At 45.8% G+C, this 18,813-nt stretch overlaps 1 protein-coding gene across 4 annotated transcripts; it reads right to left on the minus strand.

The window, feature by feature from the left end:
• Positions 1-477: 477 nt before the first annotated feature.
• Positions 478-18,579, minus strand: LOC123033494 (von Willebrand factor A domain-containing protein 5A-like). Of its 4 annotated transcripts, XM_044450106.1 has the most exons (19): positions 18,399-18,578; positions 17,054-17,145; positions 16,595-16,797; positions 16,219-16,441; positions 15,228-15,400; positions 13,910-14,024; positions 13,623-13,795; positions 13,120-13,208; positions 12,625-12,769; positions 12,205-12,284; positions 11,998-12,112; positions 11,054-11,218; positions 10,711-10,814; positions 9,405-9,610; positions 8,256-8,387; positions 4,736-4,959; positions 3,076-3,199; positions 837-2,313; positions 478-760 (listed from the first exon to the last, which is right to left on the minus strand). In XM_044450106.1, exons 2-18 carry the CDS (start codon positions 17,091-17,093, stop codon positions 2,234-2,236), a joined length of 2,391 nt encoding a protein of 796 aa, XP_044306041.1. In that variant the 5' UTR covers positions 17,094-17,145; positions 18,399-18,578; the 3' UTR covers positions 478-760; positions 837-2,233. The 4 variants fall into 4 exon arrangements, with proteins under 4 accessions (XP_044306041.1, XP_044306043.1, XP_044306044.1 ...); XM_044450108.1 differs by lacking the exons at positions 478-760; positions 837-2,313; positions 3,076-3,199; positions 4,736-4,959 and adding an exon at positions 7,760-7,859; XM_044450109.1 differs by lacking the exons at positions 478-760; positions 837-2,313; positions 3,076-3,199; positions 4,736-4,959; positions 8,256-8,387 and adding an exon at positions 8,406-8,733 and having other exon boundaries at positions 18,399-18,577.
• Positions 18,580-18,813: the final 234 nt, after the last annotated feature.

An 18,813-nucleotide genomic window follows, 5' to 3' on the forward strand; every position in this document is an offset into this window, starting at 1 on the left:
GTCAATTGGCTATAGCATTGCCTGAATCAATCTCTGCTAGCTTAAACATGGGACCACCTTAGCCAAACAGGCAGCTACCTCGGGTTGCACAATTCAAAGGCTGAAGCAATGGACAAATTTTATCTTTGCACTCTTTCACATGAACAGACTGGTTCTAGGGAGCAGTTCAAATTCATAAGTTAATGCCATTGTTCCATCCGCAGTCTCCTACCAGCCTAAAGAAGCAAACCTCTTGAAGCCATTTGATCCTATGATTGCAAAAAAGCTCCTGGATATCTAACTCTGCCTATTAGAGCTATTTGCTCATTCACAAAATAATAAAAAAAGCTTTTCCCATTAGCAGTTTAACCAGGAAGATGGCTGGTCCAACATGACTAGAGCCTAACTTCCTTATGGACGCTGTCAGATCAGTTCAAGAAAATATGGGAAGCAACTAACCCCCACAGACTCACTGTCAGGGAATAACAGAGAAGCAGATTGACAGATGCACATTTTAGTGCAGTTTAATTTAACCGAGGAACTGGAGCATGCTACAGGAATGCACTTTAGTACTGTAAAGGTTAATTTCCACTATATGCCAAGACTGAAGTGTCCCACAGCACACCACACATCACACCACCCATCTCTCAGGCTTTTTCCTCTATACAGAATCAGAATTGGAGGAGCCCTCTGTGGTGCAGTAGAGACGAGCCTCACAGGGATGAATGCCAGCAATTTTTTATTCCTCAGAATTCTCTGTTCCCACTGAGCCTGGCTACAACTCTCATAGAATTTATCTATTTGTTAACACGGCCATTCCACTTCTCTTCAAAGGTGCTCAAGCCACCATTCGTTACTGCTCTTTTCTCCATCCTATTCTCCCAACAACCCTGTGAGGTAGGTTATTCATAGAGTCAGTGATTGGTCCAAAGTTACTCAGTGAGCTTCATGGCCAAATGGGAACTAGAATCATGTTTTCCAATGTCCTAGATTGACACTCCAACCATTGCATTAGCAGTATTTTATTCCTTGGTATAAAGCATTTTGGGGAGGCTTGGAATGGAATGGGCAATTAAAACTCCTTAGATTCAAAAATGATCTTATCCTAGCAGATGTAAACCCCTAGAACTAGTTTGAAGATACTGATCAAAACTGCAGTTTCGGATTCTCCTTGGATGTGTGGCTATGAGGTTAGTCATGATCAGCATCTTAAAAATTTACCACTATACTGCTGAGGGCTCCATTGGCCTTCTAGTTAACCCGCAACCCAAAGCAAGAGATCCTGAGCTGGAGCATCCATCATCCCACCTCAATTCTCAAATGTCTCTTACTGCGATAGGAGCAGGATTTGGGATTGGATTTTGGGATTGTGGTGCTGTGTGTGTGTGTGTGTGTGTGTGTGATATTTACTCTAATCAAGGCTGCATGATAATACCTATGCTAGTCATAAGGCATCTTGTAAGAATAAATAACTAGGTGAGAAATCACTCACTCACTCTATCAGCAAAATAACCAAAATGGGAGAAAAATGTGCTTTATTTTATTCTGGGCCAGCCTCTAGACAGCAGCAAACAAATCTCTTCTGGTTTTGTCTGACAGCCTGTTGCTATGACTCCTCAACACCCAGAAAAGTAGTGAAGACATAATTTTTCTTTCTGCTTTTCACAAAACAGGATTCTGCACAAAGTACTGGAAAAAGAAGTGGAGACCTCCTGAGATGCAGCAGACAAGGGCTGTTGGAAGCAGCAACCATTTTAATAAAGAAATATGGTTATGTCATCAGTGAGGAAGGCAACTGGAGCAGGGATTTGGCTCTTGCATACACTGTTTTAGCTCTGCTAGATTCCCCAAAGTTACAGATACATACAAGAGATGTTAAAACCAAGCATGCAAAATCTTCCCCTTATAGTCGTTAAATCATAATTATTCCGTGAGGAAGGAGTCTGAAGTCACTTTCTTGCTTATGAATTTAAGCAGTTTGCTAGGCTCACCCGCAGCATATAGAGTCAAGCAGTCTTTGCAAAAATAACAACCCATACCGTACGTCAGTTGGCTCATCACAAAAAGTCAAAGCTGACCAGTGGGCCACAATCTACCTTCAACCCACCCTTCCACTAAGGCACGGTGAGAGACAACCACCATTCAAGCAGGAGAAGGCACTGACATAATTCCAGAAGGGCAAGTAGGTCCAGCAGGCAAATCAAGGGCACATGAGAAAGAAGCAGAACTTCTAGTTCAGGTTACAAAATGTTGCTCAGAGCCCAAAGGTCTCGGGGCTCACACTGGTTCCCAGCAGGAGATTGCCAGCTTTGACGCACTCAGCCACCTGAGTCCCTGCAATACAGAGAGACGATATTGGAGCTTTCAAAATGACCAGAACATGTGCTAACCTCTATTTAGCCTCTGATCAAGGGATCTGTAAAGTACAGCAGTGTAATATCCTGTGTGAATGTAACAGTCTCTAGAGGAAAGGGATAGCTTTGCTTCTGTACTCCCCACTTTCTTCTCGTCCAGTCCAGTCCTGTCCTGTCCTTCCTCTCCCCTTCCAATTTGACTGGCAAGGTGGGTGCTTCAATGCGGGGTATCAGGGCACCATTTGGGGAACTACTGAACAGTAAAAGTTTAAAAAAAACCCAAATAAAAGTGTGTAAAATAGGCATTTTGTATGAGGCTGTCCCATCCAGAGTGAGACCTGGCCTATGGATGGCCTGCAACAGATGGCAAGCACTGCTACATTTTAAATGCCATGAACAGATGGTGCAGAACAACCCTTAGAAGCTCAGCAAGAGAACCTTTGAAAAGTCATACTTGCCTAGGCTGGCTTTATGCCCACCCAAAGCATGTTAGTGATTTTCAAGGCAGCAGATTAGAAGTGGGGAACATAACTAATCCTGAAAAATATATGCTGCGGGCCTGAAAATTACCATATCCAATACACAAACACTCCATACAGTTTTACAACCCCGTAATGTATCCATTGGCAGGAGACTGGTTGGACTGGGGCTACTGGGTGTCCTCCTCCCAGTTCCTCTGTTTCTTCTCATTCTTTCTCCTCACACCCCCACATTCCCTTGGCCATCGCTCACATCTCCTTACCTGCATTTGCACGGAGCCAGCCAAGAGCTTTTGCTTCCAGTAGCTCCCACTCGTACCTTTGTTCTTTAGCATGGGAGTGGAGCCACAGGATGGCCAGCACTGTCGCCCATGTGTTTGGGGTCACCTGGCAGCAGAGATAAGGACACAAAAGACACACTGAGCTCTGCTCTAATTGACTCAAGCATATTGCAACACCTTGAGAATGGTTCAGCACTGTGTAGATTAAATCTGAACACCCAGAGAACAGTTACAGAATATCCACAGTTCATGACATGAAACCATGGCCTGAAGAAGGGACTGTATTACCCAGGGTTAAATAGTGATCGGGATCAGACAACATAATAAACTGAAACATGGGTTATCATGTTCTTTGAACCCAGCTGGCTAACAAGCCATGACTTGCTAAACAACAATCCATGAAGGAGCCCATGGTTTGTTGTAGGATTGTGAAATGTGGTTTGTCCACTATGGCTTGCCACCTTAGCTGGGTTCAGACAACACAAGATGCAGTGATGGTTAGCAAATCTGTAAAAGGGGATTGAAAAATTTATGAAGGAGAAGGCTATCGATGGCTACTACTTTTGATGGCTATATACGTACTACCTCTACTATTAGAGGCAGTATGCCTTGGTGGGGAATATGGACAGGAGAGTGCCACTGCACCCATATCCTGCTTCTGGGATACTGTGGGCAGCTGGCATGCCACTGTGAAAACAGAGCACTACACTAGATGGACCACTGGACTGATCCAACACAGCATGTCTTACATTCTTAACCTGATGTAGTGATTAAGAGTGTAGGACTGCAACTCAGGGGATCTGGGTTCTAGTCCCCACTCAGCCATGAAGCCAACTGGATGGCTTTGGGTCAGCCACAGATTAAGTTTCTTGAAAAGAAAAAAGGTGGTATATGAATAAAATTAATAAAATCATTTCACTGCAACCCATGGTTCATTGATAACCCACAGTCAACCCTTGAATGTGGATTATTGTTTAGACCTAGCTATTATGACATAGTTTACATGACAGAACAGCCTGCTGTGGGTTAATTTACCATGGAGGAGCTGTGGTATGTGTTGGCAGCCATTGTGAATTCCAAAATCCCTAGTGGGGGATTGCATGGCAGGCTGGGGTTATTTGACAGTAATTGCATAATCTATGGTCTGTTTTAGGGTTATGTGAAGATTCTTTAACCATCAAATAACCCTCACCACCTAAGTTCACAAGACACAACAATCCTGTGCTGGGGCATGCATGTTCATAATGGCGGTAAGCATGTACTGTGGCTTCTTGAAGGTAAAATAATTCACAGTGGGCTGTCATATTATGTAAACTGGTCCATTATTAGCAGTTAGCAAACAATGTTGAAGACAACTTGAAGATCTTGTAGTGCTTCCTTTGCTCCGTAAGATAAATCATTACTGCACTGTATGTCTTCAGTGTTAGGGGGCGGGGGGGGATCATTAGTGATAACCATGTTATGTCTGCATCGGAAAATTCTGTTAGAAATAGCAAGTAATAGTTCCTTGCCGCAAGCATCTTCCATTCCTTGGACTCAGTAAATGCATCCCCAAGACAATCGTTTCCAAGCAGAGATGTGCAATCAGATGAAGGATTAGATCAGCTGCCCAAGTAACTGCTGCCAGTCTCCAGAAACTCACCTGAGGCGGCGTTCGGCTCAAGATGTCAGCCTCGCTCAGGCTGAGAGCTTTGGCTAGGACAGCATCAAGGGCCCAGGAGCCATCGGCGTTCTGCAGGGAGATCAGGCTCAGGGAAGGAGATTCCTTTTCCACATAGATAGCCTCCTCATCATCCAAGGTGTTCGCGCTTGAGGAAAGAGATCCGCTTGCCTGGAACGCATCCACATAATGTATCATGGATGAATCTGGCGGTAAAAAAAATTCAGATTAAGCCCCCTACTCCAGACTGGAACTGTAGAGCCAGGAATTAACACTGTTCTCCTACCAAAATTCCTCCTCTTGCTGCTATTTGCCCCCCCCACCCAAAGTTCTGTTTGAAAGAAATAGTGCATTCTGGGGCAAGTAGCTCCAATGGCAGGGACAGTTACATGGTAAAAGAGCATGAAGAAGTAAGGGCTGCCTCCCTGCTTATCATAAAAAGAGAGTAGACAGTTGTTCCTGCTAAATGTATAATGCATTTTTATCTCGCAGAAGTTCTCACATTGATAGTACTTTCACAATACAATCAATCAATCAATCAATCAATCAATCTGCTAGATACATTTATATGCTGGCTAGAAATGCCATAGGTAGGGTAGGTAGCAGCATATAAATATTTTAATTAAAGAAACTAAATAAATATGCTATTCTTCCCACACAAAATATTAAAATAAACCCAAACCTTTTCCAGTCATATACAATGAAGACTGGAAAGGGGTTTTAAAATTTTTAAAATGGCCTTATAAGACACAGCACTTTCGCATACTTTGCCTGAAGTCAAATTTTGTTATTTTACTAGCTAGGAATATGTTTTAGTGAGTACTAAACTGACAGAAGGACAAACTTGCCCTGGAAGCAAGCATGTCCGACAGAAGGACAAATTTGCCCTGGAAACAACAACAAAACTGAGATCGTCATCTTTTGGGCACAACACGAGAAGGCAAGACTCACTGGAGAAGGCAATCATGCCTTCTTCATGAAGGCAGAAGATAAGGAAGACCAAATATGAGATGAATGGACTCCATCAAGGAAGCCACAGCCTTGACTTTACAAGAGCTGAGCAGCAATGTCAAGGACAAGAGCTTTTGGAGGGCACCAATTCAAGGAGTCACTATGAGTCAGAAATGGTGGCCCGCAGCAACAACTTAAAACGGTGTAGAGCTTTATGTTTAGCAGCATATAAGCATTATTAATATGAAAATTAATTAATTAAAAGTCAAATTAAGAATTGAATAGACTGAATAAAATGGTGTCCACGGCAAAGGCGGCCTTGAATGTGTGCTGAAATGTGATAGGAGTCACCTGCCCAAGGTGCCATTGTCTGCACAAAAACCCTACTTCTTATAAAAGTTGGGAGAGTAATGTAGTGGACTGTACGCATGGAGAAAGCACAGTATTTCCAACAGTTTGGAAAATCTGCTGCTAATATGCTAGGAGCTCACAGAGTTATCCAATTAGAAGTGCCCTAAATGATGCCTCCATATTTAAGAGCAGTAGAGCAGGGCTGCTGAATCTCAAGCTTGGAAACCCAATATGGCCCTCTGCAGTTCTTTAGACAGCCATATTTCCTCTATCCTCTAAAGAAGCAGCTTCCTCCTTTTGGTGTGCCCTCTCCATTCTGCCTTTGGCTTCACTTACTGCAGGAATGCAGCTACCAAGAGCTTCTCTAACATGGAATTCAGCTCTTGAGCTGAAAGAGCTGCAAACCCCTGAGCCAGACTTTTGGCGATGAGATGCTAGGGACAAACAAGAAGGGCTATGGCTTGCAGGGGAAACCCTTCCAGAAGCATCTGGCTGATTCCTGCTGGAAACAGAATCTTGGACTTTGGATATATCCAACAGGGCAGTTCATATATTTGAAGGGTTTCATAGGCCAACACCAATACTATGAACTGGGTTGGATGCTTACAGGGAGCCAATGTAACTGCAGCAGCACAGATCATGCTTATATTCCTAGTGTCCAATTTCCTTCTGCTGCATTTTGCAAAGACAGACTGAAAAGAGCATAGTACAACATTTGTTTTTTGGGATTAATCATGGATGCCACTTCCTCCAGTCACTGGCTAGACTACTCTATCCTCCATTATGCTTTCCACTAATTTACCTGAGGCAGATGGTCAGCCACCAGATGCAGAGATTTGTTTCAGTGATAACACACAATCTGCCATTAATTGTTGCTTGGGTGATGGAGTACAATCACCACTATTTCTCCTGTCTGCCACTTCTACACCCTGTTCCCCCAATCCCGTTATCCCTTAATACAGAACAGTCCTTCTAATGTAGGTTACCATAAATGGAAGAGTTCATTGCCCCTGGAGGTAAGAGCCAGACACAATTAGATAATATTTCATGAACTGCTGCTGTGAAGGAAGATAAGATAGGATTTAGCTTCACAGAGATTTTTCCATTTTCTTCGGAGGCTTTTATTATCCAACAGCCCTACTTGTACTCTCTATCTGGATTTCTGCTCCAGAATGCATTTAAGAAAGTTCCTTAGTGAAGAAGCATCCTATTCTAGGGCGTCTGACTGTCCCCTTACATTTCTGGTCTTGGTGATCAGTCTAAAGCTGATTTGTGACAGGTCAGATCAGCCACAAGATTCTAATGGGAAACCTTTGCGAGATTGAAAAAGTTCCATTTTTAAAAAAGAATACTTCCTAGACATCACCTAAATCCCATTCCAAGTTGAGTTGGTGGGATCTGCCACCTCTCTGAAAAACAGAAGGTGGTGAACAAAGCCCTCATTTCTGGAGGGTGAGAATTGTGGGAGGTGCATATAAATCCCAGGCTTCTATCCATGGGTTCCATTACACATCTCATACTTCACTCTATGCTTCTGTCTCCTACCCCTCCTATTAAAATTTCCCCATAAATCAATGCCACATGTTGTCCAACTCATCAATGAAAAAAACCCCACAGACTGGGTTGAAATAACAGAATAAGCCACTACCCTGGTTCAACCACCACCCAATTTGCTTAGTTACCTACACTGAACATTGATTCTGGAGAGGTTTGAAGCCACCCTCTGCTGCACACCTCACTCGGTTTGCGTGGCACAGGAAGCTGCATGCTGGGGGAACCATTCAGCAAATTGTACAGTACCAGCCTGGTCCATGGGAAGGAGGAAAAAGATGCCTCTGTTGATTGTGTGGACCTGGCCATTGACTTGGTTCACAAGACATGGCAACTCACCTTGCATGTTGTGCCAACCTGCCATGGTTTGTCAGGATGGCTTATGTTACAAGCATAAGCCACCCTGAGAACCTACGGTTCATTCTATCAGCTGCTTCACCCACAATGGGTTGTCATCCAGACCTGACCAACATGATCAACCACAGGCGAAGATGAGCCACTACAGAGCAGCGAAAGGGGTAGGATGGATTACTGTGCCGTGCAAATCCACTCACAATCGCAACAAATGAGATCACGACTGAGCACAGTTGCTCCAATAAACATTCTGGAAAAGGTAGAGCATCTCCAGCAGCTGCATCATTTGTATTACCTCCATAGTAGTTTTCCTCTTCACAGTAGTCTTCCTCTTCACAGGACAGAGCCCCCTGTGATGGTGCACCCAAGCACAATAAAGGCGAGGGAGCAGACAGACAACTTGCAGAGTAAGTGCTCCAGAAGCCAGCTATGAGAACAGTAAGTCTTTCTGTTAGCTTAAGGCAAGGGTTCTCAAACTACGGCCCATGGGCTGGATCCATACCCATTTATCCAGCCCGCCTTTTGATTATGTGAGCCCGGGGATGGCCAGCCCAGGGGTGGCTGGTCCTGTGCCCGCCACTGCCTCACCCACGCCCACACCCACCGTGCCTGCCACCTTGCCGTGCCTGCGCCCGCCACCTCACCATGCCAGCTGCCACCACCGCCTCATATGCCTGCGCCGACTACCATCACTGCCTCACCAGCCTGCGCCCTCCACTGCCGCCTCACCAGCCCGTGCCTGCTGCTGCCACTGCCTTTCAACGGGACCCCTGCTGAAAAATTGGAGGCTTAAGGTAACACCTGTATCCTGCAATTTGCCCACTAAGCTCAGAGTGGACTAGACCCCACCAGCTGCCCTAGAGAGCCCCATTGCTCTCACAGTAAGCTGAAGCCTGGAAAATCTAAGCAGTTTCTGTGGACTGAGGGTCCCCAGCAAAGAGAATGCTAATTATGACTAAGCATCACTTACTCAAGCTTATGATGCACACACTGGGTCAGTTTAAACTTAGCTTAACCCCTGGCAATTTTAAACTAACTGAATGGTGCAGCAGTTAAGAGAGCCAGTGTGGCATAGTGGTTAGGAGCATGAGACTGGGACTCAAGAGATCTGGGTTCTAGGGCCCGCTCAGCCATGGAGATCTCTGAGTGACTCTGGGCCAGGCACAGACTCTCAACCCACCCAATCTCACAGCATGGCTGTTGTGAGGATAAGACTGAGAAGAGGAAAGTTAGGCAAGCCACCTTAAGTTTCTTAGCAGGAAAAATGACGGATATAAATATAGTAAACAAAAAAGCTGTGGTCAAATGTGGTAATATAGCCCTGCCTACAAATTTGGCATTTTCCTCTATGTCTAGCTCTAATATGCTAATACAACCCTCTCTGCTTGGTTCACATGTCCCTCAGGGATCTAAGCTATCATCTCAAGGGTCTTCTTCTACTCACACATAAGAGGGACATCTCGGTGGATAAGTGGGGTGTGAAATGTCTTGCCCAGTTCTGTGTTCACCCCCACATAGGCTGTCTGTGAACACACCACCCCAGAGCTCAGGCTGGTTTCCAGTGCCAGGTGCTGCTTCTCCTCTTCCTTCTCCCCAGCCTGCTCCAATTCCTGTAAGAAGAACTTAGCTGCCAGCCGGTGAACAGGCATCCTGGAGAAATGTGGGGAACATTTGGCAAAGTGGATCTACATGAAATTCGTAGCCCTTGAAATACAGAAATCAGGAAGGCTGTACTGTCATTAGCAATTAGCCTTTGTTAATATGTAACGTGAAAATGCATTGAGATTACATTGGAAGAGGAAGGAAAACCTGTAATTGCACTCAAAATCTTCTAAGCATGCCTGGATTATATGGACACTCCCGCCCCTTGCCTTCAAGACAAAATTCAGAGTGACCATTTTAGATATCTCCATGAGCTACTTCCTAGAAAAATTCCATGGGCTGCAGCACATTTTGGCACACCATTTCCAAAGGACAGCAATTGCTCACAACAGGCTTACAGTAGTCACCATCATCCAAATAATTTTCTGCAGCAATTGCATTTCAAACCTATGAAAGGTGAGGGGAAGGGCACATTCTGAGCAATATGACTGGCATACTTGTTAAGGCTGAGCTGTGGACATGACCCGGATGGTTGATATAATGGCTTCCAAGTGCCCTCTCTGATGCAGAGACCACATGGCTCTGCGGTCCCAGAGCTGAGAGTGACGAAACCACATTGGAGCTGGCTTGACTGCAGATGTGCTGGTTGCACAACTAGGTGGTCATGAGCATTTGTGGACTTCCTCTCAGCTCAGTTTGCTTTGGAAGACCAAGTAGAGCAAAGGTGGAAGCCCGCCAATCCTTGGACAGATGGATTCTGACAGGGTTCATCCCAACCCTAGCTGTAAGTGAGCAATAAACCTGGGACCCTGACCATTGTCATCACTGATCCCAAGGCACATAAGTCCAGGTTTTAGTCTTTGCTTTGCATTTCTAGGTTTTTTGGAGTCCAAGCCATTATGAGAAAGGCTTGACTCTGATCTTAAACTGATGGATACTTTGATCATTGTTGCTGATTTATTTTCATAACATACGTAACCAAATGTCATGTCTGAATTGAAAAGCTGAACATGTAACTGGTTATATGCGATAAACACATGTTTTCTACTCTCCTGTCCCTCCTCAATCATAGCCAGAATTTCTATATGTTGCCCAGAGTTTCCAGCCCAGATGCCTTGGAGGATAGCCAGGCTCTTGGATTTGCTCACCTGTCAGTTTCCTGAGCCTGCAGAGGGAATGTCATTGTCTCTGTGAAGGTCTGGTCTTGGAAGGTGTACTGCAGAAGAACATGTCCCTCGGCAGGGCCTGAAGGCTGCAGGAAGGCAGAGGCACAAAAGCAGAGAAAGCCCTTTCAGCAGCAGTAAGAGCTTTGGTTATTTAGTGCTACAGAAACAGAATTAACTAGCCAACTGAACCAATACATTATAGGATTATAAACATCTGTGAACCAAGAACTTAAATGTGTGACTTCTTCCCCTATGGCTGGCCAATTCTGAAATGAGGGACTAACTAAGGTTAACTAAGTTTTTTCCATAGGTAAGGCTTGCCTACCTGATGTTGACCATGGATCTGGGCATAGAGAAGGCAGTGATGCCCTGGGAAGATGACTTGGTGGCCTGATCCCACAAGCTTGGCCTCGAGACCAGGAGGCAAGTTCCATTTCAGGGAAATTCCTGTCACTGCTGGCTGCAGGGCTTTCTTCAAGGACTGCAGTGCCTGAAGAAGACAGAATCCTTACAACAAGGGTACTAAGGGACCTGCTCAAAGCATCTTTGCTGAATCAAATCTCAAACTGCAGCTTAAAAAGAAAAGTACTTCCTAGATTTTACCTGGAACTGTGGGAGCAGTGTGTGGCTGAAAGCAGCCAGAAATGTGGTCAAACAAGGCATCGTCCCCGCCCCCCCCCCGCCACATTCACTGTAACAATAAAACTTAGTACTTCTCATGGGAAGCCCCAAGATGCTCATACCTCCAATTGGAAAGGTTGCTGGAGCTCCCTTTATTTGAGCCCTCCTAGCCTGCCTTCTTCCAGAAACAAGAAGTTTTGCCCATTTCTGGTTGCCTGCAGAAGTGCTAAACCTTGATTCTGCAGCAGTGGGCATTGGAATGTAAGAAAACTGGCAGGGACACAAGTACTCCCTGTTGGATTCTGCCCTGAATGAAAAAAAAATGTTTATGATACTTCGGGCATTACAAATGGAGCAAGGCTTTAAATAGGCAGACCATGGAAGCAATGAGAAAAGGGTGTCCTTTAAAACTTGGCCTCTGTGCTCTGAGGGAAGACCAAGGGGTGAGGAGGAGAGGAACAATGCCTTTTTACATTTTCATTTATTTTCTTTCTAATTAAACTGGCGTTCTTTTCAAACCAAGAGAAAATGTGGAATCCTCAGTTGCACTTGCAGGGATATAAAAAAATTCAGTGCATTACCCACAGCTCAGGTGAAACTAGTGCCATCCAGGAAGGCAGGAAACAGGCAGATCTCCCAGGACCTTACCTTGGCCTGGATGCGCTCCTTGCCCGTGATGAACTCAGCGCTGCCGCTGGCTGCTTGAGCGATCCCTTTGATGAGTGCCGTGGAAGCTCCCTCACCAATACCGAAGGAGAAGCACCTGTTGAGAGTTGTGAAGGTGGGGGGGGGGGTCAAAGGAGGCACCCAGGCCCGTGTGTAGAAAGCATCTTATCTGCCAGTCCAAGTTCTTACCTGTGGGAACCCCTGTGACGGCTAACTTCAGCAATGACCTCATCTGTGTTATGCACCTCTCCATCAGTAAACACAAACAGCTGTGGAAAGAGATGCAGCATCAGAGCCTGTCCTAGCCTTGTGGCAACCCCGCTAGCACAGGACCGAGTGTTTGAATCTGGGGTGTCCCCTTAGAGGTAGCTGAGCAGCTGCCACCTGATACAAGAAACAAGTAATGGCCACAGGGCATGTACTCTCCAACCCCAGGCAAAAGCAGGTTCCCTTCCCGCTACAGCCCCCACAACAGAGGTATTTCTTAGCTGAGAGACCAAATGCACAGATCAGCTGATTATTTTTAGCTGGGGGAGGTGGTCTTCCATGTCTTCCTCTACATTTTGGTGCAACACAATATGAAACACACCGCAAGAGAACGCTTCAAACCTGCCGAGGATGTCCTTCCAGGTAAGGCTGCCTGTAAATGGCCTTCAGCGGCTGCAAGATCTCTGTCCCCCCCAAATCAGCCTTCAGATTCTTCACCCACTTAAGCGACACAGACATGGTGTCCTGCGTGTATTCAACACTCTTCCTGTAGGAGATACCAGAGGGTTAAGAGTGCAGAGGTCTTAGTTACCTTTCCTGAAGCACGGCCAGGTCTTCCACCTTGCCTCACAAACACTCCCACCATTTACTGCCAGGACACACACAAGTCTTCCATTTAATTCCCGGCCCTGTTCTACCCACTCAACTGAAATCCCTTCCATTGTGCTAATATTGCACAGGATACAAAGGAGGGGGAAGCATGGGGCTTGGAAAGCAAAGATGGGGAGAGAAAACATCGGGCAGGTAAGAACATCTCTAGTGGTCCAGAACATGCAGAAGGAAGAGATTTTGTGGAACATGTTAAAGAAGTAGGTGGTACAAGGCCCCCCGACTCACGGGTAGAATGAATCATAACTAGATCCAAAGCCAAAGATGTTGAAATGACATCCCAGAGGGAGACTCTTCAGCAGGAGGATCAAGGTCTCCTGAGATTGAGGAAACAAAAGCTGTAGTCACTCTCAATATCCCACTCCATTCTTCCAAGGCTCTTTTCAACATTTGCACTCCAGTCCTACCCAGGATCCGTCCATCTGCAGCCTGCCCTGGATTCTCTCCAGGCCTGGCCCAAAACAGTTTGATGCAAGGACTGAAAGAGGCAAAGGACCAAAGCTGCTGCTGCTGGTGCTATCTTACTTTAGCTTTGGTGACCCCTTTAACCCTCCACCACACTTGAGGGCCACAGGTTGGGCTGAGGGCAGGCTGTGTGGTGCACTCGTTGCCCTGCTCCTGGCCGCACACCTGCTGTTTCCATCCCACCCTCCTCTCCGTGCCAAATCCATGCTTTCTGTTCCCAGTCATTATCCCTCTTCCAGAGACACTTCTACCAATCTATGGGGCACCTTGGCACTCTGAATGCGTGATGATGAGTCAGAAGTATGGTCCGTTCTGCAATCCATGCTACCAGAACGATCCAGCAAGAAAATGAATTCCCCAGTAGCATTCTGATCAGGTTTCGGAGGAGGGACACTGGGGTACAAGCTGAGCAGAAGGGCTGGGTCCCCCATCAGTGAGCCTGTGTTTTGCAGGAGGAAAGGAGACCCAAGAGACGTTTATGCTTAGGGCAACACCCTTCCATCCCCCACTAATTTCAGTCCTCTACCCTTCTATCACTTTTGGATTTGCTCACCTGCAGGTGCTCCAGGCTTCCCAGACTCTAGGAGAGCACTGGCCTTGTGAACATCTTTATAATAAATCAGCAGCTCCACATCTTGGTCAAACTGGTACCCTCCAGCTAAGGCAACCTTTGGGAGTAGAAGAATTTTCCACATCGTCTTTTGAAATATGCTTAAAGGTTGATGTAACTCATTTCCACATGCAAGAGAATTATATGATATAGGAAAATACAACAACTTAAAATGAGGAGAGTCTTCCCACTTTGATTAAACATAGAAGCAGTTGTTTTCTGCCTGGTTTTGCATGACTTACTGCCCAGACCTCTTCTTTTTCCGATTTTATCCTAGTTTCTTCCAATAATAACTCACTGTCTGGGGTTCATCACTTTTCCTGTACTTCTCTTGCATCAGCGGCCTTCAAGCAGCTCTCTGAGTTTTTCTTCAACTAAAATTTGCATTTTTGCAAAGGTTTTTATATGTGAAAGATATCCCATTTTCTTGCAACTCTAATAAATCAGGAGGACTCACCTTTGCCATACTTTTGCTCTCTGCTAAGTTCCTTCGCTTCTTATTCTAAGTTCTTGTATCCTTCCTTTGCTCATACCTCAAGTGGGACAGGGTTTTTTTTTTCTTTTTGGCATACTTTGTTGCAGAACTCAAATTTCTTGTGAACATCATTCCTTCTCAGCATCCCAACCAATGCAACCCAATTCTGCATCCTTCTTATTTCTTTCACTGTCTGCTAAACCTTGTGTTCACTGATTTATCTCCTCTACTTTTGTATACTCTGTGGCATAGGGAGGCATTTACTATCCCTTGCATTCCTTAACAATTAGGAGAACCTTTGACCTTTCTGTTCTACACTGACCAGTACACAAAGATAAAAGCATTAACCCATAATATCCAAATGTTTTACCATATGTGCATAGTCTGAAGAGAGATTCCAACGCCTTAGAATCTCCATGTTTTATTACGGTTTCCAGTTGTGGTAAGGCTCCTAAATAAACTGGGCTGAACACACTTAGAATCTCCCTTCAGACCTTTGCACTGAAGTTATAAAGGTCTCGAAGCAGGAATTGGGATGTTGGGAGGTTAGGCTTGCATGTATAGCCCAACTGCTTCAGCCCATCTTAGAGGTGGAAGTCCATGGGGAAAAACCCAACTCATTCTGCTTGCAATCATCAGATTACAAGTGGGAAGTGAGCCTGCCCAGCTCAAATGAGCTAGATGTCCCATCTTCAGCACCTCTCTAATTGTAATCTTAACATTGCTGCTTTTATGTATTATTTGTGCACAGTCATAAACATTTCCATAGTTTATCAGCAGACCCACCTCGGCTGCGGTGTGATCCTCTGCCGTGTAGCGCATTGGCTCAAGGCTGCATTTTGACTCTACATGGTCAATGCCATAGGGAGACTGGAGCTTGGCGCACAGGCTGAGTGTGTAGGGAAGCTGTCCCCTGGGCACTCGTGGTATGCTTTTAGTGATGGTGTCTGTTGCTGAGTCTGCAGTGAGAAGCACAAGCACAACAAGCACACACACAAATATACAACAGAAAGGACAAACTCTCACAGGAAAGTCATGCTAAGATTGTGGTGGTGGTAGCAGGAGCACCATGACCCAGGATTGTGCTATAGTTAATAACAATTGATAGGCCTCCACGCCAGTCTGGAAAAGTTTTGTGCAGAGGATATGGGAGGTGGGGTGCAGAAGAAAAATGAGAACTTTGCAAAGTATCTGCTCAACAGTGAGAATATTGTTATCTGTTTGTAGAATTGTTGCTGCCAAAAGCACAAGAGTGCTGAAATGCTTTCTTTTGTAACTACAGAATGATTTTGGCTGGCTGCCTAATCAAGAATGAGCTGTTCTAAGCTTATCCAGTTATACAGATCTCTCCAGCAGTTTTCCCGAATGCCTGGTGATGACTCTGTGGCAGCTGATTGTTCCCCAAAAAGCTGTATGTACTGTACAGGTAATAAAGGTGCCCCTAACAAAACTGTTTCAAAACACAAGACCTGCCTCTGCCCCATGCACATTTAAAAGACTTGCACTGGGGTTGTCATAGAGGCACCCTCTGGCCCATCACTGCTATTCATTTACCTCTTTTCCCCCAGAGGAGCAGTAAAAGAGGTGCACACCCATGAACACAGAGGAGCAGGACAGATGGAAGGACTTACCCAGGTCTGCAGTACCAACTTCTGCAGCTGCTTGGGTCACCTTTGGAGGGCTGCAATGCACACTGAAGCCCAGGTGGCAATGAGTCACCTCTGCGAGATTATTTTATTGTCTAGTCAGTATTGGGAATTGGGAGGCAGGATCTTACCTTGAGGAACATAGCGAGGGTTCAGGACTGCAGGCAGGACAAAGCGGATGGCGCCATCAGGTTCTGGATCCAATGCTTGAACATATGACAGCTTCAACACGGCCTCCCCATCAGGAGGAAGGTTACCCAGGGTGCAAACGAAAATGTCACTGCTGCTTCTTTCTCTTTCCAGCAGGAAAGCCTGGCGGCCTTCAGTCAGGGCATCCTCATACTCCTGCTGTGCCTGCATTGGATAATGATAGATGGGATAGAGAGGCCATAATTGGGTACAAAGCAGGATGAGGCAGTCAAGTTAGGACTAAAATTGTAACTCTTTTGAGACTTTAAAAGAGTTTCCCAATGGGCTTTCCATTAGCAGCTTTCATATTTGGCGTACCTGCTTCTTCTCTCGGATCTGGGCCTCAATCCGTGTCCCACCAATCAGGCCCTCAAAGGCATATACGGCTGCTACAGCATCCAGTGGGAAGACAAATCTGACCTCAACGGGGTTCTCCTCCTCATTCTGATACCGGAGCTCAGACACCACATCAGCCACAAAGCTCCGGATGACGGCATCCACAGAGATGCTTCGCAAGGGCACTGGGGAAAAAAGAAAGGGAGAAGTCCATCCAGTGCAAGTGTGTAATTCCTCATTCCAGAGTTCAACACCATGGGGAACGCCCCTCGTGGCTGACATTATGGGGCCGAGGGGTCAGCCCTGTGGCCACTCAGAAAGCTGGACATGGTACCTTGGCTGGCCTCAGTTGTGGTGATTTCTTACCTTAATCCATTATGAGCATTGGATAATCACAGTTTTACTCACACTTAACTGAACAACCATATGTTGGTGACTTACCTGGCTTGTTAGTGCAAGTGAGAAGACCACAGAAATCCATGGCCGATGGTTATCGCTCAGAGGGGAAGTGATTGCCTAGAAACAGATATGAACTGTGGAAAAACAACAGTTTTTGTTTTCACTTTTGGTTACATCAGAGATGCAAATCTAGAAATGAGTGGGGTGGGGGCCGACACTCCCCCATCCTCCAAAGACCAGATTGGGGGTGGGGGGTCAATACCTTTAACATAATTTGGTTCCTAGCTAAAATATCTGCTAGGAATTGATATTTAGGGACTAGCCACAGAAAGCCAGTGTACAACCAACCCCCTTTAGGTGATTCACTGGATAGAGAAGCAGACATTTAGAATAGGCCTGCCCCACATCCTCCCCCAGTGGGAAGGATGAAGGATGGCTGAACCCCTTGGAATGGCACTCCTACTCCTCCACACTTGGACAACGGTGGGAGCACTACAGCAATCCCACAGCTCTCTCCCATTAGGCACACAGATAGCCAAAAAACTTTATACAGAATTAACAAGAAACCATCAAGAGCTAGTTTGTTTGTTTGTTTGTTTGTTTGTTTATTTATTTATTTATTTATTAATTAAAAACATTTGTATGCTGCCCAATTGTGCCACAGCAATTTTGTTTGTTCCATTTTCTCATTTGGCATCTTGGAGTAAAATCAACACTCCATGCAACCAAATTACTAAACGGCAGAGGGAAACCTGCCATTTACTGATATTTAACCGCACTGTTGTGATTCTGAACAGGTGGCTTGCAGAAAATCTAATGCAATCTGAAACCTGAAACCACACTGCAACGTTTGCACCAGAACTCCTGCCTTCCGGAAAGCGGGACTCCTTTCCTTCGGGACGGAATGGAAAGTTGGCCGAGGCGAAGGGGATGGCCATGTTCCTTACGCAGATTAACCAGACTTCGGAAGAGGCAGATTAACTACTGTGGGGGGAGAACTCCAGAAGACACCTGGCTTTTTAGGGCAAGGGGCCTCGCTTAGCACGGAGTTCGCAAACGGGCTTATTGCTAATTCCGATTTATTCTTCTTAATTTAGTCAAAGCCCCCGGGACGCAAAGCAGAATGGCCATACGTGCACCAAATCTTGTGTGCATGCAGCACGCAGCGCGAAAATGGGCTAGGTGAGCCCCCTCCCAGAGGAAGAGGCAATTGCTTGGTTACGCCTCAGCATACGTTTCTATTGCAAGATACAGCGTGCAGGTGCCTGGCGGGAATTAACTTGCAGGATCCAGAATGAATATAGGAGGAGTTTTTAACTGAAGAGATGGGTTGGGGGGGTGCCAAGAGAACACCCCCGGATTTGAGGATCTGGAAGGATTTCCTTACCTAGGAGGTCGGGCGCGGCTTGTTCCTCTTGCTGAATCGAAAATGAAGATGCATTTTTGCAGACCATCACCTCCGCCCCAGTCGGGGACTGCCCACAAATTTCTTTGCGCGATGAGCACCAATGGCCGTGCTCGGCGAGGAACCAAATAGCTAGTTCCCCGCCCCTTGACTCCCACGCTTTTAAAAGAGGAAAGCAACAACAAACCCCCCGATTCTTTGTTTTCTTTAGGGCTGGGCTTAAGACGGAGAAATCACGAGGATAAAGGGGGTTAGGTTGCTTCTGCCTTGTGCGCAGCATGCTTGGCTTCGTTCGTGAAGCTGTCACAAATTGGCCTCCAGTTGCCTTGCCCTGAAGCAAATGTCGCTCAGCTCTAGAGCGCATGCGGAAGATACAAGCTGCTGGGGAGAAATTTTC

Source organism: Varanus komodoensis, unplaced genomic scaffold (assembly GCF_004798865.1).
Source record: "Varanus komodoensis strain SLA01 unplaced genomic scaffold, ASM479886v1 scaffold62, whole genome shotgun sequence".
Lineage (NCBI taxonomy): Eukaryota > Metazoa > Chordata > Lepidosauria > Squamata > Varanidae > Varanus > Varanus komodoensis.